Below are 24098 nucleotides of genomic sequence, written 5' to 3'. Positions count from 1 at the left end.
ACGAATTTGTGTTTTTGGAAACACTAAGTTCACAACATAACCCCAGGAAAATCCTTGCTGGGAAGCTTTAATTCATGCAAAGGAGGCACACAAAAGGCTTTATAATCTTAAACGAAACAAGAAATGGAAAATCGAGTGGAGTAGAGCGCTTTAATCGTAATCGATATCCGGCATATAAGTCGATTAAATCCATTCGTGGCAATTAATGGGAACAAACATTGCATAGTCAAGAAAACACCGTTTTAATTAATGAATCAAGTAAATCCTTAAAAGAATTCTTTAGTAGAATTTTAACTGAAAACTATAGCTAAAAATATTTAGGTTACTAGGTCAAACGTTTTTAATGGCCTTATGCCTTTAACAAGCTATTGATGAATTGACTGCGATCTGCGACATCAAGGACTTTATTTTATGTAGTGCACGTTTTAATGAACCGTATGAAACCTGTATTTGGATCATGTAAGTGAAGCAAAAAAGTTTTCAGAATATTGAGTATAAATTCGGGTTATTTATTTGAGCTTGGGTTTTCTTGATATCGATGCCAAAGATTTATTGTATCGAGATAAATCGGAAAAACTTTTACACGTTTACACGTCCAGCTTCCATTGAAACTTTAATCTGTGGTCGATTAAAAACTACATTTTGTATTTCTCAAATGCAAAATGAAGTATCTTCTTTACTTTTTTGAACTTTATTCGATAAATTTTATAGTTACTTTATTGTGTTCGGACATAAGTTATTTTATTTTTTATAAGTCCACCGTATTGTAAATAGGTAAACGGTTTCCATTTTCGGGTGTATCGAAACGTGTGTCATGTGACTGACAGTTTACCAATTTTGGCGGCAAATTCATTATTGTCAAATAGTTTATTGATAATTGTTGATTTTAATTAATAAATAAACAATATTATTGTCTTCTATAATGTCCATTCAAGTTGAAAACAATTTAAAAGATAGTAATAATTCAGAACAGGTAAAACAAAAAGCGCATTACGTCCCATGCAAGATAGAATCGGATGGTAATGCGAACGTAGAAAAATATTTCGAACCTTACGTTACAGAAAACGAGCATGGAGGTATTTAATCTTTAGAAATAAATAACACGTCTTTTAAAGCGACATGTTTCCCTTATCGACCCTAATGTATTATATATTTTATTTCTATTGTTAGAATTAACTGGAACCTTTCGAGGACATCATCTCGATGGTGTTAGAATGAGTCTGCCTAATGGATACAGAGCTGTACTTGTTACTGAAGCTAAGAAACCATTGGCCGAGGATGCTGATAGAAGATTTCAGGTTAGAGACATTACCAAATTTTTTTTATATTATGTCTTGACTGATAATTAAAAATTGTGTATAAGTATGTATGGATTGTGTGAAAAATATGCTACAGAATTAATTGAATTAAGACATGACTGCTGAATGTATTTCAAATATATGTGTGAATTCAATCAACCTGCACTGGGCCAGCGTGGTTGACAATGGCCTAGTCACCCCTAACTCAGGGTAGGCTCCGAGCCCTTCAGTGGGGACATATAGTGAGCTGATGATATATATTTTTAGGTTGCTGGTGGTTTTAAAGAGTTTGTATATTGGAATTGGGATAAGAAACCATCAAAGAATGATAACATAGTTAAAGGTTTTGAATGGATGGACATAGCTGACGCGGTGAGTAAAATCTTATCTATATATATAAAAGAAAGTTGTGTTAGTTACACCATTTATAACTCAAGAACGGCTGAATCGATTTGACTGAAAATTGGTGGGCAGGTAGCTTAGAACCAGGAAAAGGACATAGGATAATTTTTACCCCGTTTTCTATTTTTTTTTATTCCGCGCGGACGGAGTCGCGGGTAAAAGATAGTCTAATATATAAAATTCTCGTCTATATATATAAAAGAAAGATGTGTTAGTTACACCATTTATAACTCAAGAACGGCTGAATCGATTTGACTGAAAGTTGGTGGGCAGGTAGCTTAGAACCAGGAAAAGGACATAGGATAATTTTTACCCCGTTTTCTATTTTTTTTTTATTCCGCGCGGACGGAGTCGCGGGTAAAAGCTAGTTAATATTATAAATGCGAATGTATCTTCTGAACGGCTCAACGGATCTTGATGAAATTTGTCACAGATGTAGAACATAGTCTGAAGGAACACATAGACTACTTATGATTTTTTTGTTAATTCTGTGCGGTCACATTCGAGAGCAACAGCTAGTAATTAAATTAAAATCATCAATATGAGAAGAAAATGGTGTGACCCTTTTTAAGAAAATTGTATAAACGTTTGAACACGAAATTTGACGGGGTTAATGTTACTGTGTGAAGTAGCACATACAGCATCAATATATTTCAATGAAATGTAAAAAAAAATTTGTATATATGACTATGTTTTTTTATTTCATATCTAGTTCAAATAAAGTTTTTCTTTTCAGATACATGGTGATTGAAAAGGTATGAAATTGTAAGATTTCATTAACTAAGTAAAATAAATGTAATTATTGTAGATAGCATAGGTTTCTGAGACCACAATCCTTTTTTTATATTACAAGGTGGCAAACGAGCAAGCGGCCACATGAATTCGTCGAAATGGCGAAGCGACCGCTGCCCATAGACATTCGCAATTGCAGATGCGTTGCCTACACTCAATCGACGAAGGAGGAGATGCACAAAAAGAGAATATTTAACCTTTCTATACATCTCCTCCTCCATCAAATCCACCTCCCCTTCCCATCCTTTCCTTATAAGAAAAGGGCGGGGAGGGAAAGAGGGCGGTTCCGTTGCGCGTCCGCGACATATTCGCTGCGCGGCCGCTCCGCCCCGAAGCCGTTCGCAAACCGCTAGTATGACAAGGCCCTTACAAAGATGACAAAAACAACAATAATTATTAAAATAATAGATATTTTTATAAATTAAGTTTATTCATATTTGACATTCAGTAATGTGATAGGAAACAATAATCAGAAAGTGTGACGTCACAGTTCAGTATTCAGTGACACAACATACAGAGTTAAGCCGCATTCACATTTGCCTGACGTGTCGTGTCGTGATGCTTTCTGTCGTGATGGCTACTGTGCACATCTATGTGACGCGTTATGACGCATTTTTAATCAGTTCCGTTATAGCTCTCGGAGAGTTTACACATTCGCAATGTTTTTTCATGAATCATCCGATTCGGATTTAGATTATGAAGAAGATATGCCAGTTATTGGCACTGGCAACACTTCTAATAAAACAAAAAAAGAGAAGAAGATATTGGATACATCCAGTAAATACAAAAAGATAGTTTAGTTTTAATAGATTGATCCTTATATTGTTTACATTTTGTATCATAAATCGCTTTATATTGTCGTACGTACTCGATCAGCTCGTCGTCCATACCTTCTGACGCGTCACAACACGACACGTGCGCGTGCACACTAGTCCGACCCGCTGTGTCGTGTCGCTGCGCCGTCCCCCGCACCTCACCCAACTGACGCGGACCGGGATCGCTACTGACGCGACACGACACAAGCCATCACGACACACTGCGTCAGAGAAGTGTGCACGCAACCATATTAATTGTATGAGACCGATACCTTTCTGACGCATCACGACACAACACGTCAGGCAAATGTGAACGCGGCTTTACGGCTCTACAACACGCTGTGACGTCACAACACGCCATGACAGTTGATCGGGTTTACGCGGGACTTTGACTCGTGACTAAACTTTTATTTAAATATTTTTTTAAAAAGTGGTCCTATGTTTTTTTATTTGTTTTTATCACATTTGTATACTATGCATTAATATAGAAATTATGAATTTTTGTATAAATTATTAAGAAAAATAAATTTTGTACTAAATGTTTTTTTCTTTAACCCTTTGTTTAGGCCAAACACAGATGGTTGGTTTTAATGGTTTATTTTCGGATTACAAAGTTGCAAAAAGACAAATTATACGGTGCGCGTATGCATCGGCAGCCGGTTGAGATTTTGAGTGACGTTTCTTCCCCGCACGCCGCTCCGCCCGCTTATAGGGTTGCCCGCATCTCGGGCGCGAACATCCTCCCCGGGTTGAACACCTTTGTTCAAAGAAGCAGTGTGATGGGCCCACGGCTGTGAAGAAACAGATGTAAGTGGTTGTAATGGAAGAGTTGTGGTAGCAGAGTGACGAGAAGGTTCTAGTCCAAGGGAAGAGGACAGATGTTTTTGTAGCTCCGTAGAACAGTTTTTCCTTTCATCTTTAGTTCTGCCACTCTTGAGCCTCCATCGACGCCAGGATAAATTTTGGTGACTCGTCCCAATGGCCACAGTAGAGGAGGTTGACCTGCTTCCTTCAATAATACAAGAGTTCCGACAGATAGTTGTCCTGTTGAATGGAACCATTTAGTTTTTGTTTGAAGTAAAGAGACGTATTCTTTAGAAAACCGCTTCCAAAAATGCTGCTTTATATAATTGATTCTTTGATAACGCTGCAAATGCTCGACCTTCATGTTTGTAACCTGTGGATAAGGTACAGATAAGAGAGTTCGTCCGATTAAGAAATGAGAAGGAGTAAGAGCAGAGAGGTCAGTGGGATCAGATGAGAGAGGGGTAAGCGGACGGGAATTCAAAACGGCTTCAATTTGAGTTAGACAAGTTGCAAGTTCCTCATATGTAAAGTTAGTCATTTGAATCAAGCGCCTTAAATGGTATTTGGTAGAACGAACCGCTGCTTCAGCAATTCCGTTAAAATGGGGAGAATATGGAGGGGCAAAGGAAAATTGAATGCCCTGCTGAGCAACCTCCGAAGGCAGGTTTGAAGTCTGTAAAAATTGTTCCAACTCCTTGGAAACACCAACAAAGTTCGTAGCGTTGTCTGACAGAATGGACTGAGGTTTGCCCCGACGAGCCACAAAACGGTTCAAAGCTGACATGTAGCCTTCCTTGGTCAGATCTGTAACAAGCTCGATATGCACAGCCTTGACTGCAAGGCAAACAAAAATACACACGTATGATTTTATAAGCTTACAACCTCGCCCTTTCCGGTCAGCTATCAGTATTGGTCCGGCATAGTCGACACTGCAATGTAAAAATGGAAATTCTAAGTTAGTACGAGAAATTGGCAATTGTCCCATGACAGGTTGTATAGTTGTATTTTTATATCTGAAACATCTTAAACATTTTTTTACGATTACTCTAGAAAGCTTTCTGCCCCCTAAGGGCCATTATACTTGACGAATATTTGCTAAAAGCAGTTGAGGCCCTGCGTGCAATAAATCTAGATGGTATTTTTGAAATAATATTTTAGTGACGTGATGTTTACTACACAGCAAAATAGGATGTTTTATATTATATTCGTACGGTGAGTTTTCAAGCCTTCCGCCTACACGTATGATACCGTCATTGTCCATGAACGGACTCAACGACGCAAGTCTATTCTTACGAGGTAACGATTTACCCTTTTGTAGCAAGACATATTCATCGGGAAACATATCAATTTGGGCATTCTGCATTACGACCTTAAAGGCCTGATCTAATTCGTCCTTCGTAGGTAAACCGATTCTTTTGTTATTTTTGTTTTTAAGGTTATACACAAAACGTTGAACATATGACATTACTCTTACAAGACGATTGAAGTTAGAAAATTTATTAATTAACGATCGAAACACCGACTCGTGATTTAAAGTTGCCGTAGTTAATAGTTGTGATTCGTTGTAATGGTAAGTAGATTCCGAAGATGGCATTTTTGGCCAATCATTTTCGGACTTTACCAAAAACTCAGGTCCTGACCACCACAACGTACATTCCCCAATGTTATTAGCCTTCACGCCTCGTGATACTAAATCGGCAGGATTGTCTCCAGACGAAACGTATCTCCACGAATGGTCAGCAGTACTCTCTTGTATTTCATGAACGCGGTTGCGCACAAACGGATCTAATGAATGCGATGGCATAGATAACCAGCGTAAAACAATAGTTGAATCGCACCAAAAATAACACCTTGTAATTGGTAAATTTAGAGCATTTATAACCTTTATGTATAGTCTAGTTCCTAGTAATGCCCCACAAAGCTCTAACCGTGGAATAGTTGTAGGCTTGATCGGTGCTACGCGATTTTTAGAGATTAATAATCTAACCATTATTTGATTTTGCTCATCTATCGAACGCACGTAAACACAAGACCCGTACGCCTTTTCCGAGGCATCTGTAAAAATATGAAGCTCATATAAACACGCTTTATCAGACAACACCCAACGGGGAATCTGTAAATTATTAAGATGTAATAGAGAGCTTGAGAAGGATGTCCAAAGTGTTTTTATTTTTTCTGGTACTTGTTCATCCCAATCAGACTTTATCAACCAAAGACCTTGTAATAAAATTTTGCCTTCAACAACACACGGACCTACAAGACCTAAAGGGTCGAAAATTTGACTAATTACTGACAACATAATACGTTTCGTTACCTGCTTGTTCAAGTCTATATTAACAGAGAAAGAAAGATAATCTGAATTGCATAACCAAAATAAACCTAAGGTTTTATGCGGCGTATCTTTATTTTCTGCGAAGTTTAAACTATCCTCACAGCTTGAAACACCTAAAACCTGGGCTAATACCTCCGGGCTATTGGATTTCCATTTACGAAGATGAAATTTCGCCGAAGATAAAATAGAACGTACTTCCATACTTAATTGCACTACCTGTGGTATGGTGTCGCCGCCACTAAGGTAGTCGTCCACATAGAAGTCTTGTAAAATTGACCGTTTAACTTGTTCATTCGACGCGCTTGACGCTAGGCTGCTTAGACACTTTGTGGCCAAATAAGGAGCTGACGCGGTGCCATAAGTTACCGTGTTGAGTTTGTATGTTTTGAGCGGTAACTTATTGTTCTCCCTAAAAATTATTTGTTGTAGACTGCGTTGATTAGGTGTAACATTAATAGCTCTATACATTTTTTCAATGTCCGCCGATATGACATACTTATGTTGACGAAAACGCAACAAAATCGAAAGAAGATCGTCTTGTATAGTGGGTCCTACCATTTGGATGTCGTTGAATGATAGCCCGGACGAGGTTGGAGCAGATGCATCAAAAACTACACGAAATTTTGTTGTTGTACTAGCATCATTAGTGACTCCATGGTGCGGCAAAAAGTATTCGATATTAGACTCTGCTTCAGAAGTATTACGCGTGTTGTTTTCAGTCATATGACCCAAACGTTCGTATTCCTGCATAAATGCTATATATCGTTCTTTGAAGACAGGATTACGTTGAAATCGACGTTCCAATGATAAAAAACGACGTTGCGCCATTTCATATGACTCACCTAAGACATTAGTATTATTTTTTAATGGTATCGTTACAATAAATCGACCGTCTTCGTCACGGATAGTATTCAAGTTAAAGCTTTCCTCACAAGCTCGTTCTTCACTAGACAGGGCATGGCTCGAAGCGACGGAATCGAGTTCCCAAAACCTTTTCAAATTGTTGTCAAGATCTCTAATCGACAAATTACAAGAATGCGTAAAATTTGATGTTGTCTGTATTGGTAGTTGGCCTGTAACAATCCAACCTAATTTTGATTCAACTAACTTAGGTTTGTTTTTGCCTAGGTTAATTGATTTAGTACATATAACATCCCAGAAAACTTCAGCCCCGACGAGAATGTCGATTACTGACGGTATGTTGAACGAAGGGTCAGCTAGATGTAGATCTGAGGGCAACGAAAGTTGACTGATGTCTATAATAGTAGAGGGAAGTATTTTAGTTATCTCCGGTAAAATATAACATTCTATATTCGCTTTATACCTACGACATTGGGACTCGATTGTTAAGTTGCAAGCTTGTGTACTAGTTAACGATTGATTATTAATGCCATTAATTTCAGAACTTACGGAACGTGTAGATAATTTTAGTTTACTGCAAAGCGACTGCGTTATAAAATTTGCCGTACTGCCGTTATCGAGTAGAAGCCGTGCGTCCATGCTGTTGCCGTTGTCGTCAATCACTTTCACCATAGCTGTGGACAGTAAAACATGCGTAGAAGTAGTAAGTTGTATAGGAGCATTACTCGACAAAACGATATTATTTTCTTTGGCGAGAGCAATGGATGATGATGAATGATTAATAGGCAACGCAACACTAGAACTACTAGGCATTGGGTCTTGAAATGAAGTAGGCTTTGACTCTTCGGTGTGCAAAAGCGTATTATGTTTACTATTGCAATACTTACAATGCGTTAATCTACATCGCTTAGTACCATGTCCGGGACGCAAACAGTTAAAACATATTTTTAACTCTTTCGCCTTTTTTAATCTTTCTTCAACCGTTAAACTACGAAAATGTTCGCATGTAAACAAAAGATGATTTTTAGAACATAAGGGACATGACAAATTATAAGATTTAATGTTGTTATGTTTTGATTGTTCAAAGAAACGATTATTATTTATGTTAGATGCTATTATGTAACTATTATTTTTCGAAATTGTTTTATTTACATTTGTATTCTGTTTATTTTCAATTGTTTCCAATAAATCAGCTTTGTTACTAATGAAGTCGCAAAATTGTTGTAAAGAAGGCGGTTTCGATAAGCCATTACGATATTCTTCCCAATGTCTACCGGTTACTACGTCTAATTTGTTTGACATGATGTAAACTACAAGCGTATCCCAATATTGCGTCGGCTCGTTCAATGTTTTTAACGCTCGAATATTTTTATTAATTGTATCAAGCAAACGACGTAAACAAAGACTCGATTCTTTGACAACCTGTTCAACATTGAACAATGCCTGCACGTGATTATGCACTAATAGACGACTATTGTCATATCGATCACATAGCAACTGCCACGCCATTAAATAATTGTCACCTTTAAAATCTATGTTCGTAATAATGTCGAGCGCCGCACCCGAGAGCGAGGCGCGTAAATAGTGGAATTTGCTTATGTTATCGATTGAAGCACTACTATGAATTAATGATAAAAATGTATCCCTATACTCAAGCCAGCACTGATAACTACCATGAAAGCGAGGTAAATCAATTTTAGGTAAGCGAATAAAATTGTGTTGGAATGATTCACCTGCTTGTTTGCATATCGAACCTGCAACAGAGCGGCCGTCATCTGCTGCACCATCGCTGCACAGCAGATTGCGCGCTTGCGCCATCAGCGCGTAATAACGCTCTTCGAATTTTGAACGTTCCTCGTATTCGTCCTCTGGCTTGTCGGAACACACCTCAATCTCCACCTGTAATTCATCGAATTGATCGTATAATGCCTCGTATTTATTTAATCGACATTGTAATTCATGTTGAAGTTCGGAGATTATGCCGGAAGCGCCAATTGAGCTAATATAATTGGAGAAATTTGTAAGTTTGGCTTTCATGCCACTACGTTTGCGAATTAAAACATCTAGTTGGGCCATTGTTGAATTAAAAGGAAAAAATTATCGATAAGAATTACGAAAAAAAAAAAAGAAAAAAAAGTGGGTACTTCACTATATGGTAATTAGGCGCTCGTAAATGCATAAGCGTAAAATTGAACAATTAACACAATAGGAAGCCAATTATAGAGGATTTAGAAGGGAAAATATGGAACGAACTCACTTTATCTTCCCCTGTCCACACGGTACTTCCTTTGTCTTGATGTCTGAAGTTTGACTCCGGCGGCCGTTGAGCCGATGTCGCGATAATTTGCTGCACTTCGTTCGCTCCAAACGTATTAAATGAGTGGACTGTATTTTCGTTGTTGATTGTTGAGGCTCGATGGACCAATTGTTTAGGCCAAACACAGATGGTTGGTTTTAATGGTTTATTTTCGGATTACAAAGTTGCAAAAAGACAAATTATACGGTGCGCGTATGCATCGGCAGCCGGTTGAGATTTTGAGTGACGTTTCTTCCCCGCACGCCGCTCCGCCCGCTTATAGGGTTGCCCGCATCTCGGGCGCGAACACCCTTAATCCACGGACGCTGTTTTACGTTACTTATCTTACTAATATTATAAATGCGTATGTTTAGATGGATGGATGGATGTTTGTTACGAGGTATTTTCAAAACCCTGAATGATTCTTGATGAGATTTGGCACATATGTAGAACATAGTCGGGAAGTACACATAGGTTAGTTATTAATTTTGGAACTAAGTTCCTTATCGCGCGTTGTGAAAGGGGGCTAGACGGAAAAAATTCTTACGAAAATTGTCACGACACTGCTATAGTAACCATGGCAACGACGTGACAATATATAACGAAAATTCATAGAAATAAAATGTACTTCTTGTGAAGACTTAAGTTTTTTATTCATGGAATAAACATTAGTTCCTTCACTAATTAATCGAAAGGAACTTCGTTCCATCCGGGTGTCCCTTGACACCTCTCAAGTTTTTTTTTTTATTCCGCGCATACGGAGTCGCGGGCGACAGCTAGTATTTCATGAAAATTAAAAAAAAAAAACATTCTTGTCTATCAGTTTATTGTTGATGGAACACTTTCATACGTTGCTTGTAGTATTTAGGTGGGAGTGTCAGCTTAGGATCAATATTTGAAGAATTGAGCTCGTTCACATATACCGTGACAGGGGACGGCGGTGTTACCTGGAATTATAACATCGATCAGTGACCCCTCAAAGTATAAATCCGCTGTTTACCAAGCGGCGTCGGTGTTTTGGAACGAAGTTCCTTATCGCGCGTTGTGAAAGGGGGCTAGACGGAAAAAATTCTTACGAAAAGTTGTCACGACACTTTTTGCTATAGTAAGTATGTTAACGACGAATGAGCGCTACTTCACCATGGCAACGACGTGACAATATATAACGAAAATTCATAGAAATAAAATGTACTTCTTGTGAAGACTTAAGTTTTTTATTCATAGAATAAACATTGGTTCCTTCACTAATTAATAGAAAGGAACTTCGTTCCATCCGGGTGTCCCAACACACCTCTCAAGTTTTTATTTCTATGAATTTTATAAAATTTCCTTAGGCAAAATGACGAATCGTTCAATTGTCATTGGTTGTATCGTTATGGTGACCTCGAGACTGCTTTTACAATAATAAATCTAGCCTTAATTTACATTTTTTGCAATAGAAAATGATCTTCGCATATTTTAAACATACATACATCTTTCCTTGTTAGTTTGTTTACATTTATAAAGTTTAAAATTTGGTAAAGAGTCTACATACAACGTGATCATGTTCCGATGTTATACTAAAATTGTCATTATCTCCCCACGGCTGTTGAGTAGAGGGCAAAGGTAGGTCACTCGGCTTCAAACTATCAATTAAACTGTGAATGTACTGTCTGAAAATAAACATTTTATTCAACTTAACGTGACTTTTTGAAAACAAAATCTTCGTATAAAATATTCATCTCTGTTTTTCTTTGACAAAATAGACATATAAGTTTTAATCAGGGACCCCAAACTATTTTGTACAAGTGACCCCCTTTTCCAAAATGAACTGTTACCTCAGACCCCTCCATGGCCAAATTATCTACTTTTAAGATTAATTATTGTTATTATTATTTTTCATTCTGACTTAGGTCAATAGAAGAAGACAGAGTGAGAATTAGTAATGCTTTAAGTTCTATATCGACCCCCCGATATCGAACTTAAAACATTGCTTTGGGAATCCCAGTTTTAAACGGAGATGTTGGTCTCAGTAACTCACAGGCTTGTAAACCAAACTTAAGTACAATTTCTAATTTAAATTGAATTCGAATATACACTCATGGGCACAATTAACAATTATAATGTTTTCTTTATTTCAAACTTGCTTTTAACCGCGACTCCGTCCGCGCGGAATAAAAAATAGAAAACGGGGTAAAAATTATCCTATGTCCGTTTCCTGGTTCTAAGCTACCTGTCCACCAATTTTCAGTCAAATCGATTCAGCCGTTCTTGAGTTATAAATAGTGTAACTAACACGACTTTCTTTTATATATATAGAAGATAGATACCCACTTATGAAGTTACGCGTAGTAGTCAAAGTGTAAGGTAAAGTGAACAAACGATATTTATTTCGAGATGAGTGGACGGTTAAATGTGCCCATGAGTGTATAAGGCTTAGTGAAACGTACCCAGCCAATTCGAATCCCATATCCTTAAAGTCATTACGTTCCGCAACACTGAGGACACTGTTCAGTATCGGGTGATTGTCCAGAGCCTCTACCGCTTGTACTAAGTACTTATCGAAGTCCTCCTCATCATCACCCTGACGCAGGAACCGAGATTTACTGCAAATTTGAACTCTTATTACCAGACTGACAAGAGAGTCATGTTATGAGCGTGTATGTAAGTTTTTAGAGCGTCGGTGGCTGGGGTTAAGCACTTGACTTGTAATCTGCAGGTCCTGGGTTCGAATCCCGCCATGTACCAACGTGTTTTTCGTTTTACATATGTACATTTATCCGACGTTCTTACTGTGAAGTAAAACATCGTAATGCAACCTGCACATATCTGAGAACAAATTCAATGATATGTGTGAAGTCAACTCGCACTTGGCTGTGGTTGTCTATGACCTAGTCACCCCTAACTTGGGGTAGGCTCCGAGCTCCTCAATAGTGAGTGAGCGGATGATGATGTAAGGTTTTATGTATGTGGATTTTATGTCAATTACATTGTGACCTCTAGTACATTAAAATACTGAATCGATTTTGACGAGTTAGCTGTCATTCGATATTTCTTCTTCCCCTGAGTGTTATAGGTATAATACACATATACTGGACGTGACAGATGAAATTCTAAAAATATGTGAAAAGAACGCGTTCAAATCTCATAGTCCGGGAGCCAGGTACATTTTCGGTCAATTATTTCTTCTCGAGCGAAACTTCTTGAAGTCCTTTGTGCATTTTACGAATTTTCGATTGGGAGGGACTTGGTCATGAAAATCTATCACTGGCTCCCGGACTATATTTTACTCCTCGCCATTACTATATTTTCATTGCTCATCATTTTTTCGTTGTTTTCGAATATCTCGTAAATAAGAAAGTGTTACATATAACATGACAGTTTATTTTTTTAAAACAATTTCTTTTAAACGTTTATTTGAATACGCAGACAAAAGATGGCGCTATTTCACCTATTAGAGCCTCAGTAAGTCGTTTTTTTTAATTAAGATTTTTGGAACAAAGTTCCTTATCGTTGTGAAAGGGGGCTAGACGGAAAAAATTCTTACGAAAAGTTGTCACGACACTTTTTGCTATATCACCATGGCAACGACGTGACAATATATAACGAAAATTCATAGAAATAAAATGTGCTTCTTGTGAAGACTTTAGTTTTTTATTCATAGAATAAACATTGGTTCCTTCACTAATTAATTGAAAGGAACTTCGTTCCATCCGGGTGTCCCAACACACCTCTCAAGTTTTTTATCTAAGGTTTTTATTTACGTGTGTTTGTATGTGTATAAATTCCATTGTGACCTCGTGTAGCCTAAGACTGAATTAATTTTAACGAGTGATTTGAAATTCGATTTGTAATCTTCCCCTGAGAGTCACAGGTTACAGTCAGTCAGTGCTTTAGTTTTATATTACCTTTTGGGGCCACGTGGTCGTCGCCCATTTCTCAAAGAGTTAGCTTTCCTCAGTATCTCAGGGTGGAGAGTTCCACTATCATTCACATGGTACATCTTCTCTATTTTAGCTATTAAATCTTTACGATACGTTTCCAACAAATGATCTGCAAATTCTTCTCTTTCCATCTTTATGTTTTCTAACTGCAATACAGAAAAAAGGAAAGGATGGGAGGGGGATGTGGATTTGGCGGAAGAGGGGACGCATAGGAAGGAGAAATATCATCTTCTCCGTTCATTAAAGTTAGGCAACGCATCTGCATTTGCGGATTTCTATGGGCAATGGTCGCCTCGCTATTGCGGCGAATCCAGGTGGCCGTTTGCTCGTTTGCCACCTTATGATATAAAAAAATGGAATTCGTCTTTCTTAAGTTTACATAACTACCTTTTGTGTGCGACTTCATCTGCACATATTTAAAAATCTACTAATAATATAGCTTAAGTTATTCAGTGATGACTTAGCTTCCTAATAGCAAAATAATTTTTGAAATCGGTCAAGTAGTTTTTGAGTTTATTCGTTTCAAAAAATACAAATCTTATGTCTTTATTTTCTTGAAAATTGCACTGACTTTTCCCACAACGAGTGACTGGTGATGACAAAAGAATTAAGTGTAGGCGACGCACGCTTTGTACGAAACTCTATGACTCTATGACATTGTATTGCTGGACTAGTCACCGCTTTACGAAGATTAGCGTTGCATTATGTACGAAGGGCTTTAGCCAATTTAACTAGTGGTTGCCTATCTGTGTTGTTATTTCAGCAATCGTATGCAAACTTACTTGATCATTAAGTATTGCCAAATATTCCGGTGTTCTTCTCAACCGTAGTATCACAGAACTGAGTGGTTCGCCAAATAATTTAATCGCCTCCATTTCTACGTCATAACGTTTACTTGATGTCAGATCTGTTATTACTGTTGAAAAAAAACTTTTATTTTTGAAGACATTTGTGTTGTAAACATTTTATAACAATACTAACTGTAGCCTACGATTCCGTTTGCCGTAGCCTATGTGTTCTTCCAGACTATGTTCTACATCTATGCCAAATTTCATCAAGATCCATGCAGCCGTTCTGAAGATACCTTCAAACAAACATCCATCCATCCATCCATCCATCTAAACATTCGCATTTATAATATTAGTAAGATTAAATATTCTGTGTCACTCATGGATTATGTAGCATTCTAAGAGTGAAAGAATTTTTGAAATAGGTCCAGTAGTTTTTGAGTTTATTATTTACATACAAATCTTTCCACTTTAAAATATTGGTGTCGATTTAGATTTACTTATAATAAACAATAAAATACTGGCTATTCGATTCTACAAATAAAAAACAGTTTAATGGTTTTAGGGACTGCCGATGTTGCGGACGCAGATTCAAATCGAGTAATTCGAGTCAACAGATTAAATTTAATTTTCGTAGCGGTATTTCCAAACCACTACGATTTAGGGTCCTTCAAGAAGCGAGCGTATCACCATCTCAAAGGCTGGCAACGCATCTGCGATTCCTCTGGTATTGCAGATGTCCATGGGCGTCGATGAACACCTTGGTGTTCAAGCTGCTCGTTTGCCCCCTCTCTTATATCTTATACTAGCTTTTACCCGCGACTCCGTCCGCGCGGAATAAAAAAATAGAAAACGGGGTAAAAATCCTATGTCCGTTTCCTGGTTCTAAGCTACCTGCCCACCAATTTTCAGTCAAATCGATTCAGCCGTTCTTGAGTTATAAATAGTGTAACTAACACGACTTTCTTTTATATATATATAGATATAAAATTTCCATGTCACAATGTTAGTTACCATACTCCTCCGAAACGGCTTGACCGATTGTTATGAAATTTTATATTCATATTCAGGACTGAGAATCAGCTACTATCAATTTTTCATACTGCTATTAAGTTTTTTTTAACTGTGCGCGGACGGAGTCGCGGGCGATAGCTAGTATAATATAAAATTCTTAATAATTAATAATAATATTTATATTATTTACCAAAACATAATCCCAATACAAAACCAGTCTTCATGTTTTTCGATGAAACGAATTCAATATTTTTGTTTTATATTTATTTAACAACATTCGTAAATATACTGCTATATTGGCAAAGGTTATAAAATATATTTTATTTATTATTAAAAACAGCATGAAATGTGAACTTGACTGATACGAGAGAATTTCAAATTAGCAAAGGTTTCCACGATCAATACCACTGTTTATTGTGTTTAACATTTGCCATAGTCAATGTGGTAACATGGTCAATGGTAACATATGTTCTAGGGTGGCCCAAAAAAATAAAATTTTTGTTTTTTTCGATTCTCGTGTGAAAATATGTGAGTTTACTATGTTTTAAGAACCTCCACCAAAGGACAGGTTAAAAAAAAAATCTTAAAAGGTTGCTCTGAATTTTTGAAAAATTCCAAAATTGCCGAAAATCATTCTGATGATCATTATGATTCTGAAAATTTGACGTCAAAATTTTATTTTCTAAAGGTCGCTCCGAATTTTTATAAATTTCCAAGGTAAATACTTTATATCTTTTTAAAAGAGAAATTTATAAAAATTCGGAGCGACCTTTAGAAAATAAAATTTTGACGTCAAATTTTCAGAAACCTTATATTATTTTACACTTAAAAAGATGACATGACGAGAAAAAAAAACTAAAACAAAAAAAAATCTGATTTTCGGCAATTTTGGAATTTTTCAAAAATTCTGAGCGACCTTTTAAGATTTTTTTTTTAACCTGTCCTTTGGTGGAGGTTCTTAAAACATAGTAAACTCACATATTTTCACACGAGAATCGAAAAAAACAAAAATTTTATTTTTTTGGGCCACCCTAATATGTTCATAATAGTAGGGGATTGAAAGCGGGGATTTTTGTATTTAATCGGGTGTGGCAGTTAAACATAAACCTTCTAATCAATCAAATACTCTTAAGAAGAATGAAACACATATTAAACGACGCTTTAAGGGTAGTCGATCAGAATACTAAAATTATTTGGTCTATTTTTAGGCCTATTTCGCTTTCCACCTTTTTAGCATGGACCTTTTATTTAGGATGTGGAAGTGGAGTTGACGAAGGAGTGGACGCATAGGAATTCTCTTTTGTTGTAAGGTATCCTACACATCTGCAATTGGGGATGTCTACGGACAGCGGTCGCTACACTATTTAGGCGAATTCAGGTGAAGGAGGCCGTTTGCTCGCACCTTATAATATCTTACTAATATTTTAGTTACCAATGTATGGATGTATGGCTGGATAGATGTTTGTTTGATGCTATCGCCAGAACGGCTGCATGGATATCGATGAAATTTGGTATAGATGTAGAACATAGTCTGAAAGAAGACATAGGCTACTAATTAAGGTTTTTTTATTCCGCTTGGATGAAGTTGTGGGCGACTATCTAATAGTCTAATAAAAAAAACACTGGTAAAAGATAAAAACATTAGATTGCATTTTAATCATCTTCATAAACAGTTTTCGTTGCTATATAGGGTATGAAAGTTCTTCCTAAAGACTGTGAAATTCTTCCACCACGTTTATTAGGAATTAACTCTTCGGTAATTGGTCTTTTTCTTATAAATTTGTTGTCATCCATACTTTTATCCCACATGTCATCTATAGGATATTTCTTATCAGTATATTTCGGTCTACTCGGTCTACTCTGGTCTTTTTTGAATTCTTTCAATTCAATGTTAGCGGCAATTTTTTCTCTTTTATCGAATTTTAAATTGCTAACGTCTAAATTGTCATCAGAAAACTTATGTTTTTTGTCGTGTTTTTTTTTAATTTTTGGTCTTTTGCCTTCTGTTATTTGTGGTATTCTTTTGTCTTTAGCTATTTTAAAGCGTCCTTTTGCATGTATATTTTTGCTGTTTCTTAATCCTGGATCGTTAGAAGCTTTACTTCCATGATTTTTGTGACGAGAACGATTGTGGTTACGTTTTTCTGCGTTTTTATCTTTAGACGGTCCTGAAATTGAATGGTAAAGTATTTTATGTTAATCTTACTAATATAATATATTAATTTGAATGTTTGTATGGATGTATGTAACCATGTAACTCCAGAACGGCTGAACGGATCCGGATGAAATTAGGATCAGACGTAGATTACAATCTGGAATAGGACATGGGCTATTCAGTTTTTTATATCACGCTTAGGAAGTCAATGTTAATGTTATAACTATAGTTAATTAGTACAGGGTGTACATAAACAAAGAGAGCTCTTAGTCCATGTCTTACCATTAATGTCAAACTTTCTATGACCAAAAAGTTCGTCCGTCAAAATTCTGTCGTCATCTGAATCATAGACTGCGGAATCCGAAGATGACCAAGGCCTAGAATTACATAGATATTTTGATTTATTTTTTGAACGAAGAATAGTATTTTTGAGGCAGGGCCGGCGTTAGGATAGGGCGCGGTTGGGCGAACGCCCAGTGCGATGTACAGAAAGGGCACAACAGGCAATTGCAATGAACACAGTCTCACACAGAACTATTACCTGTCCCCACCATAATGGTAATAAAAGAGGGTAAAAATCGAGTTACATCGTCATTTGTTGTATTGTGACGGGTAACTTGAATAAGATTGTCTTGAATGTCATGTGTATTCCCTGTAGTCAATTAAAAGGTTTTACCCGACTGATAAGAGGGTAATATTTTTCGTACGAGCAAAATAGCGAAGCGACCGCTGCCCATAGACATCCGTAATTCCACATTTGTTTTATCGGGCAAGGAGGGGTCGCACTGAAAGAGACCCGTCCTACGTCAAATCCACGTAAATAATAATTAATAATTAATAAGGAATAAAATTTATTATAAAATGAGAAAGTATTGTAAATCTTTGTTTTTAAATGCAGCATTTAGGCGGCGCTATCTCATCCATTAGATCGTTAGTGCATCTGTTTTTTTATAATTTTTTTATCTGCTTAGGTAATGTTATTACATTTGTCCGAATTTACGGCGATGGTAAAATGGTGATTCAGTCTGAACATATCTGATTCAAAATGGCGATGTTTGTAAATATTTGTGCGCTTAGAGCAGTAGGGGTATGTTAATTGCCTAGTTACAGACTCAGGACAGGGTGAGCCTTCACAATTTGTACGTATTTGAGTCATAACAATTTATCATATACTAAAAGAAATCTGAGTTAAACTAATCCTTAACCACTCAATACATACGAGAAGCCTCTCAGATTATTCTTGTATTCTTCTAGAACTTCGGGATTATCGATGTATAATAATCTCGGTCTTTTCTGCTCGTTGCCATGACGAAGAAGATTGTTGTAATTCTTCTGCAGAAGACTTAATGCTGCAAGAATTCTCGCCTCCTGTTCGTTAACTATATTATTCTCAACGTCTCTATCTGAAAAATAATAAAAGGATATCACTTTACCCTTATTCATCATCACTATATACTAATCGATTAATCTCTATAAATATAATAGGTTATGATAATGACAGCTTTCGTTTCGTTTCAACTTTAACTAACATGTAGTTAATTCTCTAATATTAATTTGAATTCTCACGACCGCTATAAACCAATAACAGCAGCGCCATTATGGCGAAAATCGGATAGGCACAAATACCATCAATCCATTTATAGAGGTCCTTATTCCACAGGTTGTTGTTGATGCAACAGATTTTAGTTCATCAAATCAATCTATCTTCATCATACCTTTCACACAATCCATCACTTTCTAGGCCTCCCTCTACCCTTATACCTTCCACATTCATATTTTAACACCTTTCTTATCACCTGTGATCCTTGTCTCTTTATAATTTAATCGTACCATGCTGAATTGATTTATTTCTTTCACTGCCCATACCATGATCTTTCAATCTTAGTAAAAATAGGCAATTTTCGTTTATTTTTTTCGTCAATTATAAGTTATGTTTCTGTATATTTTTCTTTTAATTATTTATATAACGGTTACGTTCTGTTACATCCCTTGACTGCATTCTATAATGCACACCCTAGCTATCTTCCTGCCCATCCAGCATTCCTATAACCTTTATATACTCATTTACTCGGCCCAGTCTCATACCAGCATCCTATCTATCCGGACGGTTGTCCAAAAATTTAATATAGTTTTTTTTTTTTTTTTTAAATACTTCATACCCGAGGCTCATAACAGTTCGTTAAATAACTCACCTTTTGGAACAAAATTACCCAATAGACTATTTTCAGTTCCTTCATATTCATCATAATGTCCGTTTAAATATTTAATAATTCGTTTCAATTGTTCTCTGTTCTCTATAATTCTTGGATTGAGCTTAATTGATTCCAAATTTCCTTCACCATGCAACCCTTCATGGCTGTCTCTATATGCAGCCACTACGCTTGTTAAAACACCTATAACAATCTTATAAATATTTAACATTGGTACATCCCGCAACAATAATGTTTGTTGGGTGCACGAATGAGCCTTTCTCGGTGAAATACCACGACCACACAGAAGACAGGCGTCAAGTGGAAGCAATTCCGCGTACAATCTGATGAGGGTATGGGTCGGAGGCCTAATTTTAAGTGAGGAGTTTACAAGAAACAATTATAAGACTAGCTGTCCCCCGAGACTCCTTCCGCGCGGGATTAAAAAACTTAATTTGTTGCCTATGTGTTCTTTCAGACTATGACGTCAAATTTCAGCGAGATCCATGCTGTTGGCAACCCTAACACATGTATGGCAATTTTTTTCCTTTTATATCATTCGTTCGTTCTTTCTTCTTTCCTGTGTGTACTTTTTATGAATACATTCCTCAATTGTGTAACTGACTCGGACGTTATTTTGCTGTGACTCTGCATCATCAAGCGAGAGCGGCGCTATATAAATTCCTATGATTAAAAAATGGTCCTTCGAGCTTGAACACACACATGCATCCATCTAAACATTCGCATTTATAATATTAATAAGATAAAGGTATATAGTTGTTGATTCTTACCTAAAATTTGAAGTGATTTAAAAAACATAATTCACATGCTAGCTCATGTACCAATGTGGTAAACTATTATCATAGTTATGTTCGTAATTTTTCATTAATATTACGACAATCAAATTAGTATCAAAGTAATAAAAGATTTATAGCTTCAGGCTATGAAATGATTAACAAACATTTTTCAACTAATATTTAGAGTGATTTATTTCCACTGGTATAACCAGGACTTAACATGAAGTAGTAGTCGCTTTGTGGAAAAAGGGTCTAAAATTGACGGTCAAGAAAATATTCCAAAAATAATTATAAACTAAAGTTACGAAAATTTGTATAGAGCTAAAAATTGGCAGGAATATTCGATATACTATTTATACGTGACCTCTTAAAAGTCTCTATTGATCCCCCATTTGGTAAAAAAATATGAAGTATATTTTTTTTCATTTTACTAATATTATAAACTAGCTTTTACCCGCGACTCCGTCCGCTGGGAATAAAAAAAATGCACACAAGATAAAAAAGTTCCTATGTTCGTCTTCTAATTCTAAGCTACCTCCGCATCAATTTTCAGATAAATCAGTTCGACCGATCTTGAGTTATAAATAGTATAACAAACACGACTTTCTTTTATATATACAGATGCGAATGTTTCATTGGATGGAAGGATGGATGTGTTTGAAGGTATCTCCGAAACGGATCATCCGAACAGACTTTGATGAAAGGCATAGTCTGGAAGAACACATAGGCTTATTACGTTTTTAATTTAATCCCGCGCTGACGGAGTCGCGGGCAACATTATATAAAAACGGGAGGGTTGAACTTGAGTTATTTTCAAATACGGGATCAATGGGCACTTTTCAGAGGTCACATATAATATTATTCTGAACACTCCTGTTAATTGTCAGTTCAAGGCAAATAACAGGAGTGTTCAGAATGTAACGTAATGTAATAGATATTTAAATTTACCAAACCATAAAATTTTCCATTAATCCGAAAGCTGAATAAATAAATGAATTAGAACAATACGCTATGGTTAAAATTTTTCCATTTCCGCGCCCAAAAATTTGACGGCTGTGTCAATATTGCGATTCATAGAGTTAATATTTTACCTTCGGTGTTGCTTGTGGATAAAATATTATTTTGATTTTTGGTTTTTGGTGAAACTACATAGAGTGAGATAGGAACAGGAATGTTCACGGATCTGTTATAATCTGTTATCGATTAAAAAAATATAAATCTTATTACCAAGATACAAAGTTGAAAATTCAATTATCAATAAAATTAAATAAATTATTGGTTCACAATTATCGAAAAAATCAGTGCCGTTTAGCTACGTCAAAGAAAGCGAATCTTTAAAGGTATAAAGCTTAAAAATTAAGCGAAAAAAAATCCTGCAAGTTGTACATAATAAGATTTATGCGCTCATCCCTTTTCGTCCCACAGATGCCAAGAATTCTCTCTATATCTATGTATTATATTGTACATATAACGAGTAACACGTAGCAGTAGTTAATCTGATGTATTTCACGGATTAAATGATAAACCAAACGTCCGTATAAAAAGCTTTACTTCAAAAAGTTGTTGCACCACCCGAACGTTATATGCTTGCAGATTGATTACTAATTTAGTCCTCTTTCCCTTCCCATCCCTTTTCTTATAAGGAAAGGATGGGAAGGGATGTGGATTTGATGGAGGAGGAGATGCATAGGAAGGTTAAATATTCTCTTTTTGTGCGTTTCCTCCTTCGTCGATTGACGGTATATAACGCATTTGCAATTATGAATGTCTATGGGCAGCGGTCGCTTCGCCATTTCGGCGAATTCATATGGCCGCTTGCTCGTTTGTCCGTTTGTCACCTTGCAATATAAAAAAAAGAATATTATAACAAACAGACAATTATGCTAGCCTCTATATTATAGAATTAAATAAATCAATGGATGTAGTTTACGTAACATATAAAACAAATACATATTTTTCGTTTATTTACATTATCTGTGCGTATATAAACCGATAGAAAATGTTCACTCTTCATTGGTATCGAAGTTGTCCAGCAAAACTATCAAGATGGAAGCTAAAATTCTTCTGATCCTCTGCTTGGTAATTATATCAATAATTTTCTTTTATAATTATTATTATTTAATTATTGATTGTATCGTCGGCTATGTCCCCACTTAGGGGCTCTGAGCCTTCCCTCTGACGCGTTACGGCGGGGCCACGGGAAACGCGTGAGCTTACTTCCGTGACCCCGCCTGCGTTTGGCCCTAAGGCCCTCAGTTATGAGTGTTGGGGAGAAGGGCAGCAGCGTATTGCCGCCTCCTTCTCCCCACTCTCCTGCGCCGGAGCGGAGGCGCTAGGGGGTCCCCTTCGCGCTCCCGCTCCTTCTCCTCCTTCGGCAAGATGACAGTTTCGCAGAAGGAGCTCTGAGCCTACCTAAGTTAGGACTCATTTAGACATAACGCTCGACAATCGTTTAATAGCGAGACAAACATTTGTATTTCCTATACGTTTGTCTCGTTCTGAAGCGCCTGCCTGCGCAAATCTCCGATACTGGGTGATTGTAGGAGCAAATCTATACAGCTGAAATTTTCTAAATTCCTCTCAGCCGAAAAGAGAACTTGCATCGACGTTCGATGTTGCGAGTATGAAGCGCGGGCAACGCGATAGTCGCGACGAAAAGATCAAACAATAGTACCTGAGATTTGCGTAACCTGGGTACGAAGGGTCTATGTTAATGAGATATAATGTACGAACATTAGATTGTGACTGGATGCCTGGTTTACATTATTCCAGAACAGTAGGTCAGTGGCGATCAAAATCAGCGCTGTCTTATAATTGGAATAATGTAAACACTAACTGGCTCCAGTAAAACCATAAAGTCCATGCCAGACCAGCGCTAGCGTCTTACTGTAATTAATTATTTGTTTTTTAGGTTGGCATGGCCCTGAGCAGTCCTGGTAAGTTTGTTACGTTATTAAAGTAGTTTTATATCAGAAATTATTTTTTTATATTATATGGTGGCAAACGAGCAAACAGTAGACGCCAGCAACAACAACATCTGTTGCACGAATTGGTCGGCTTGTCTGGTGAAATACCACGACCACACAGAAGACAAATGTGAAGTGGAAGTAATTCCGCGTCTAATGAGTGTGGTGCCGGAGGCCTAATTTTAGTCCTCTTCCCCTTCACATTCTTTTCTTATTAGGAAGGGATGAGAAGGGGAAGTGGATTGGGCGGAAGAGGGGACGCATAGGAAGGGGAAATGTTCTCTTTCTGTACGTCCTCACCTCCGTTGATTAAATGTAGGCAACGCATCTGCATTTGCGTATGTCTGTGGGCAACGGTCGTCTCGCTATTTCGGCAAATTCAGGTGACCGTTTGCTCGTTTGCCATCTTTTCATATAAAAAAGCACCTTCCTGAATTCGATATAGGGAAGCGACCACTGCCCAAAGGCATCTGCAATTGCATATTTCATCTTAGGCCAAAATTAGGCCTTAAGCCAAAACTAATTGCTGCTATTTTAGGTTTCAAAAGAAAATTTTACTTACACTCATATGATTCTAAAAGTTTCATATATGTTTTTTTTTGCTTTCTTGTTACAGTGCCCAGTGGTAAGTTTCTTATGTACATTTTTAACAAGTAATTTAAA

At 36.8% G+C, this 24098-nt stretch overlaps 2 protein-coding genes and 1 long non-coding RNA gene across 3 annotated transcripts; 2 read left to right on the top strand and 1 right to left on the bottom strand.

Annotated features, from left to right (window-relative positions):
• The first annotated feature begins 851 nt into the window (after nucleotides 1-851).
• LOC106717154 (ribonuclease H2 subunit C) lies at nucleotides 852-2541 on the top strand. The gene is made up of 4 exons (XM_045685407.1): nucleotides 852-1076; nucleotides 1171-1298; nucleotides 1566-1670; nucleotides 2437-2541. Exons 1-4 carry the CDS (start codon nucleotides 923-925, stop codon nucleotides 2449-2451), a joined length of 402 nt encoding a protein of 133 aa, XP_045541363.1. The 5' UTR covers nucleotides 852-922; the 3' UTR covers nucleotides 2452-2541.
• Nucleotides 2542-3871: 1330 nt separating this feature from the next.
• LOC123722720 lies at nucleotides 3872-9383 on the bottom strand. Its single transcript, XM_045685225.1, has 3 exons — nucleotides 9041-9383; nucleotides 7857-7981; nucleotides 3872-4098 (listed from the first exon to the last, which is right to left on the bottom strand). The coding sequence occupies exons 1-3, from the start codon at nucleotides 9381-9383 to the stop codon at nucleotides 3937-3939; spliced, it is 630 nt and encodes a 209-aa protein (XP_045541181.1). The 3' UTR covers nucleotides 3872-3936.
• Nucleotides 9384-22454: 13071 nt separating this feature from the next.
• Nucleotides 22455-24098, top strand: LOC106717225. The gene is made up of 3 exons (XR_006756566.1): nucleotides 22455-22548; nucleotides 23381-23405; nucleotides 24052-24098. It is a non-coding gene; the product is annotated as an uncharacterized LOC106717225 (long non-coding RNA).

Source organism: Papilio machaon, chromosome 29, assembly GCF_912999745.1.
Source record: "Papilio machaon chromosome 29, ilPapMach1.1, whole genome shotgun sequence".
NCBI lineage: Eukaryota > Metazoa > Arthropoda > Insecta > Lepidoptera > Papilionidae > Papilio > Papilio machaon.
Note: the sequence above shows the minus strand (reverse complement) of the source record. Positions and strands in the feature narration are given on the sequence as shown.

Bases quoted from the DNA above. Each gene is read 5' to 3' on its own strand.
- LOC106717154 (XM_045685407.1), top strand. From the start codon at position 923: ATGTCCATTCAAGTTGAAAACAATTTAAAAGATAGTAATAATTCAGAA. The intron at 1,077-1,170 runs GTATTTAATCTT...TTCTATTGTTAG, and splicing joins TACAGAAAACGAGCATGGAG to AATTAACTGGAACCTTTCGA. The intron at 1,299-1,565 runs GTTAGAGACATT...ATATATTTTTAG, and splicing joins ATGCTGATAGAAGATTTCAG to GTTGCTGGTGGTTTTAAAGA.
- LOC123722720 (XM_045685225.1), bottom strand. From the start codon at position 9,383: ATGGCCCAACTAGATGTTTTAATTCGCAAACGTAGTGGCATGAAAGCC. The intron at 7,982-9,040 runs GTGAATCATTCC...TACTGTCCACAG, and splicing joins TTCGATATGCAAACAAGCAG to CTATGGTGAAAGTGATTGAC. The intron at 4,099-7,856 runs GTAAGTTCTGAA...GTTTCTTCACAG, and splicing joins TAAAATTATCTACACGTTCC to CCGTGGGCCCATCACACTGC.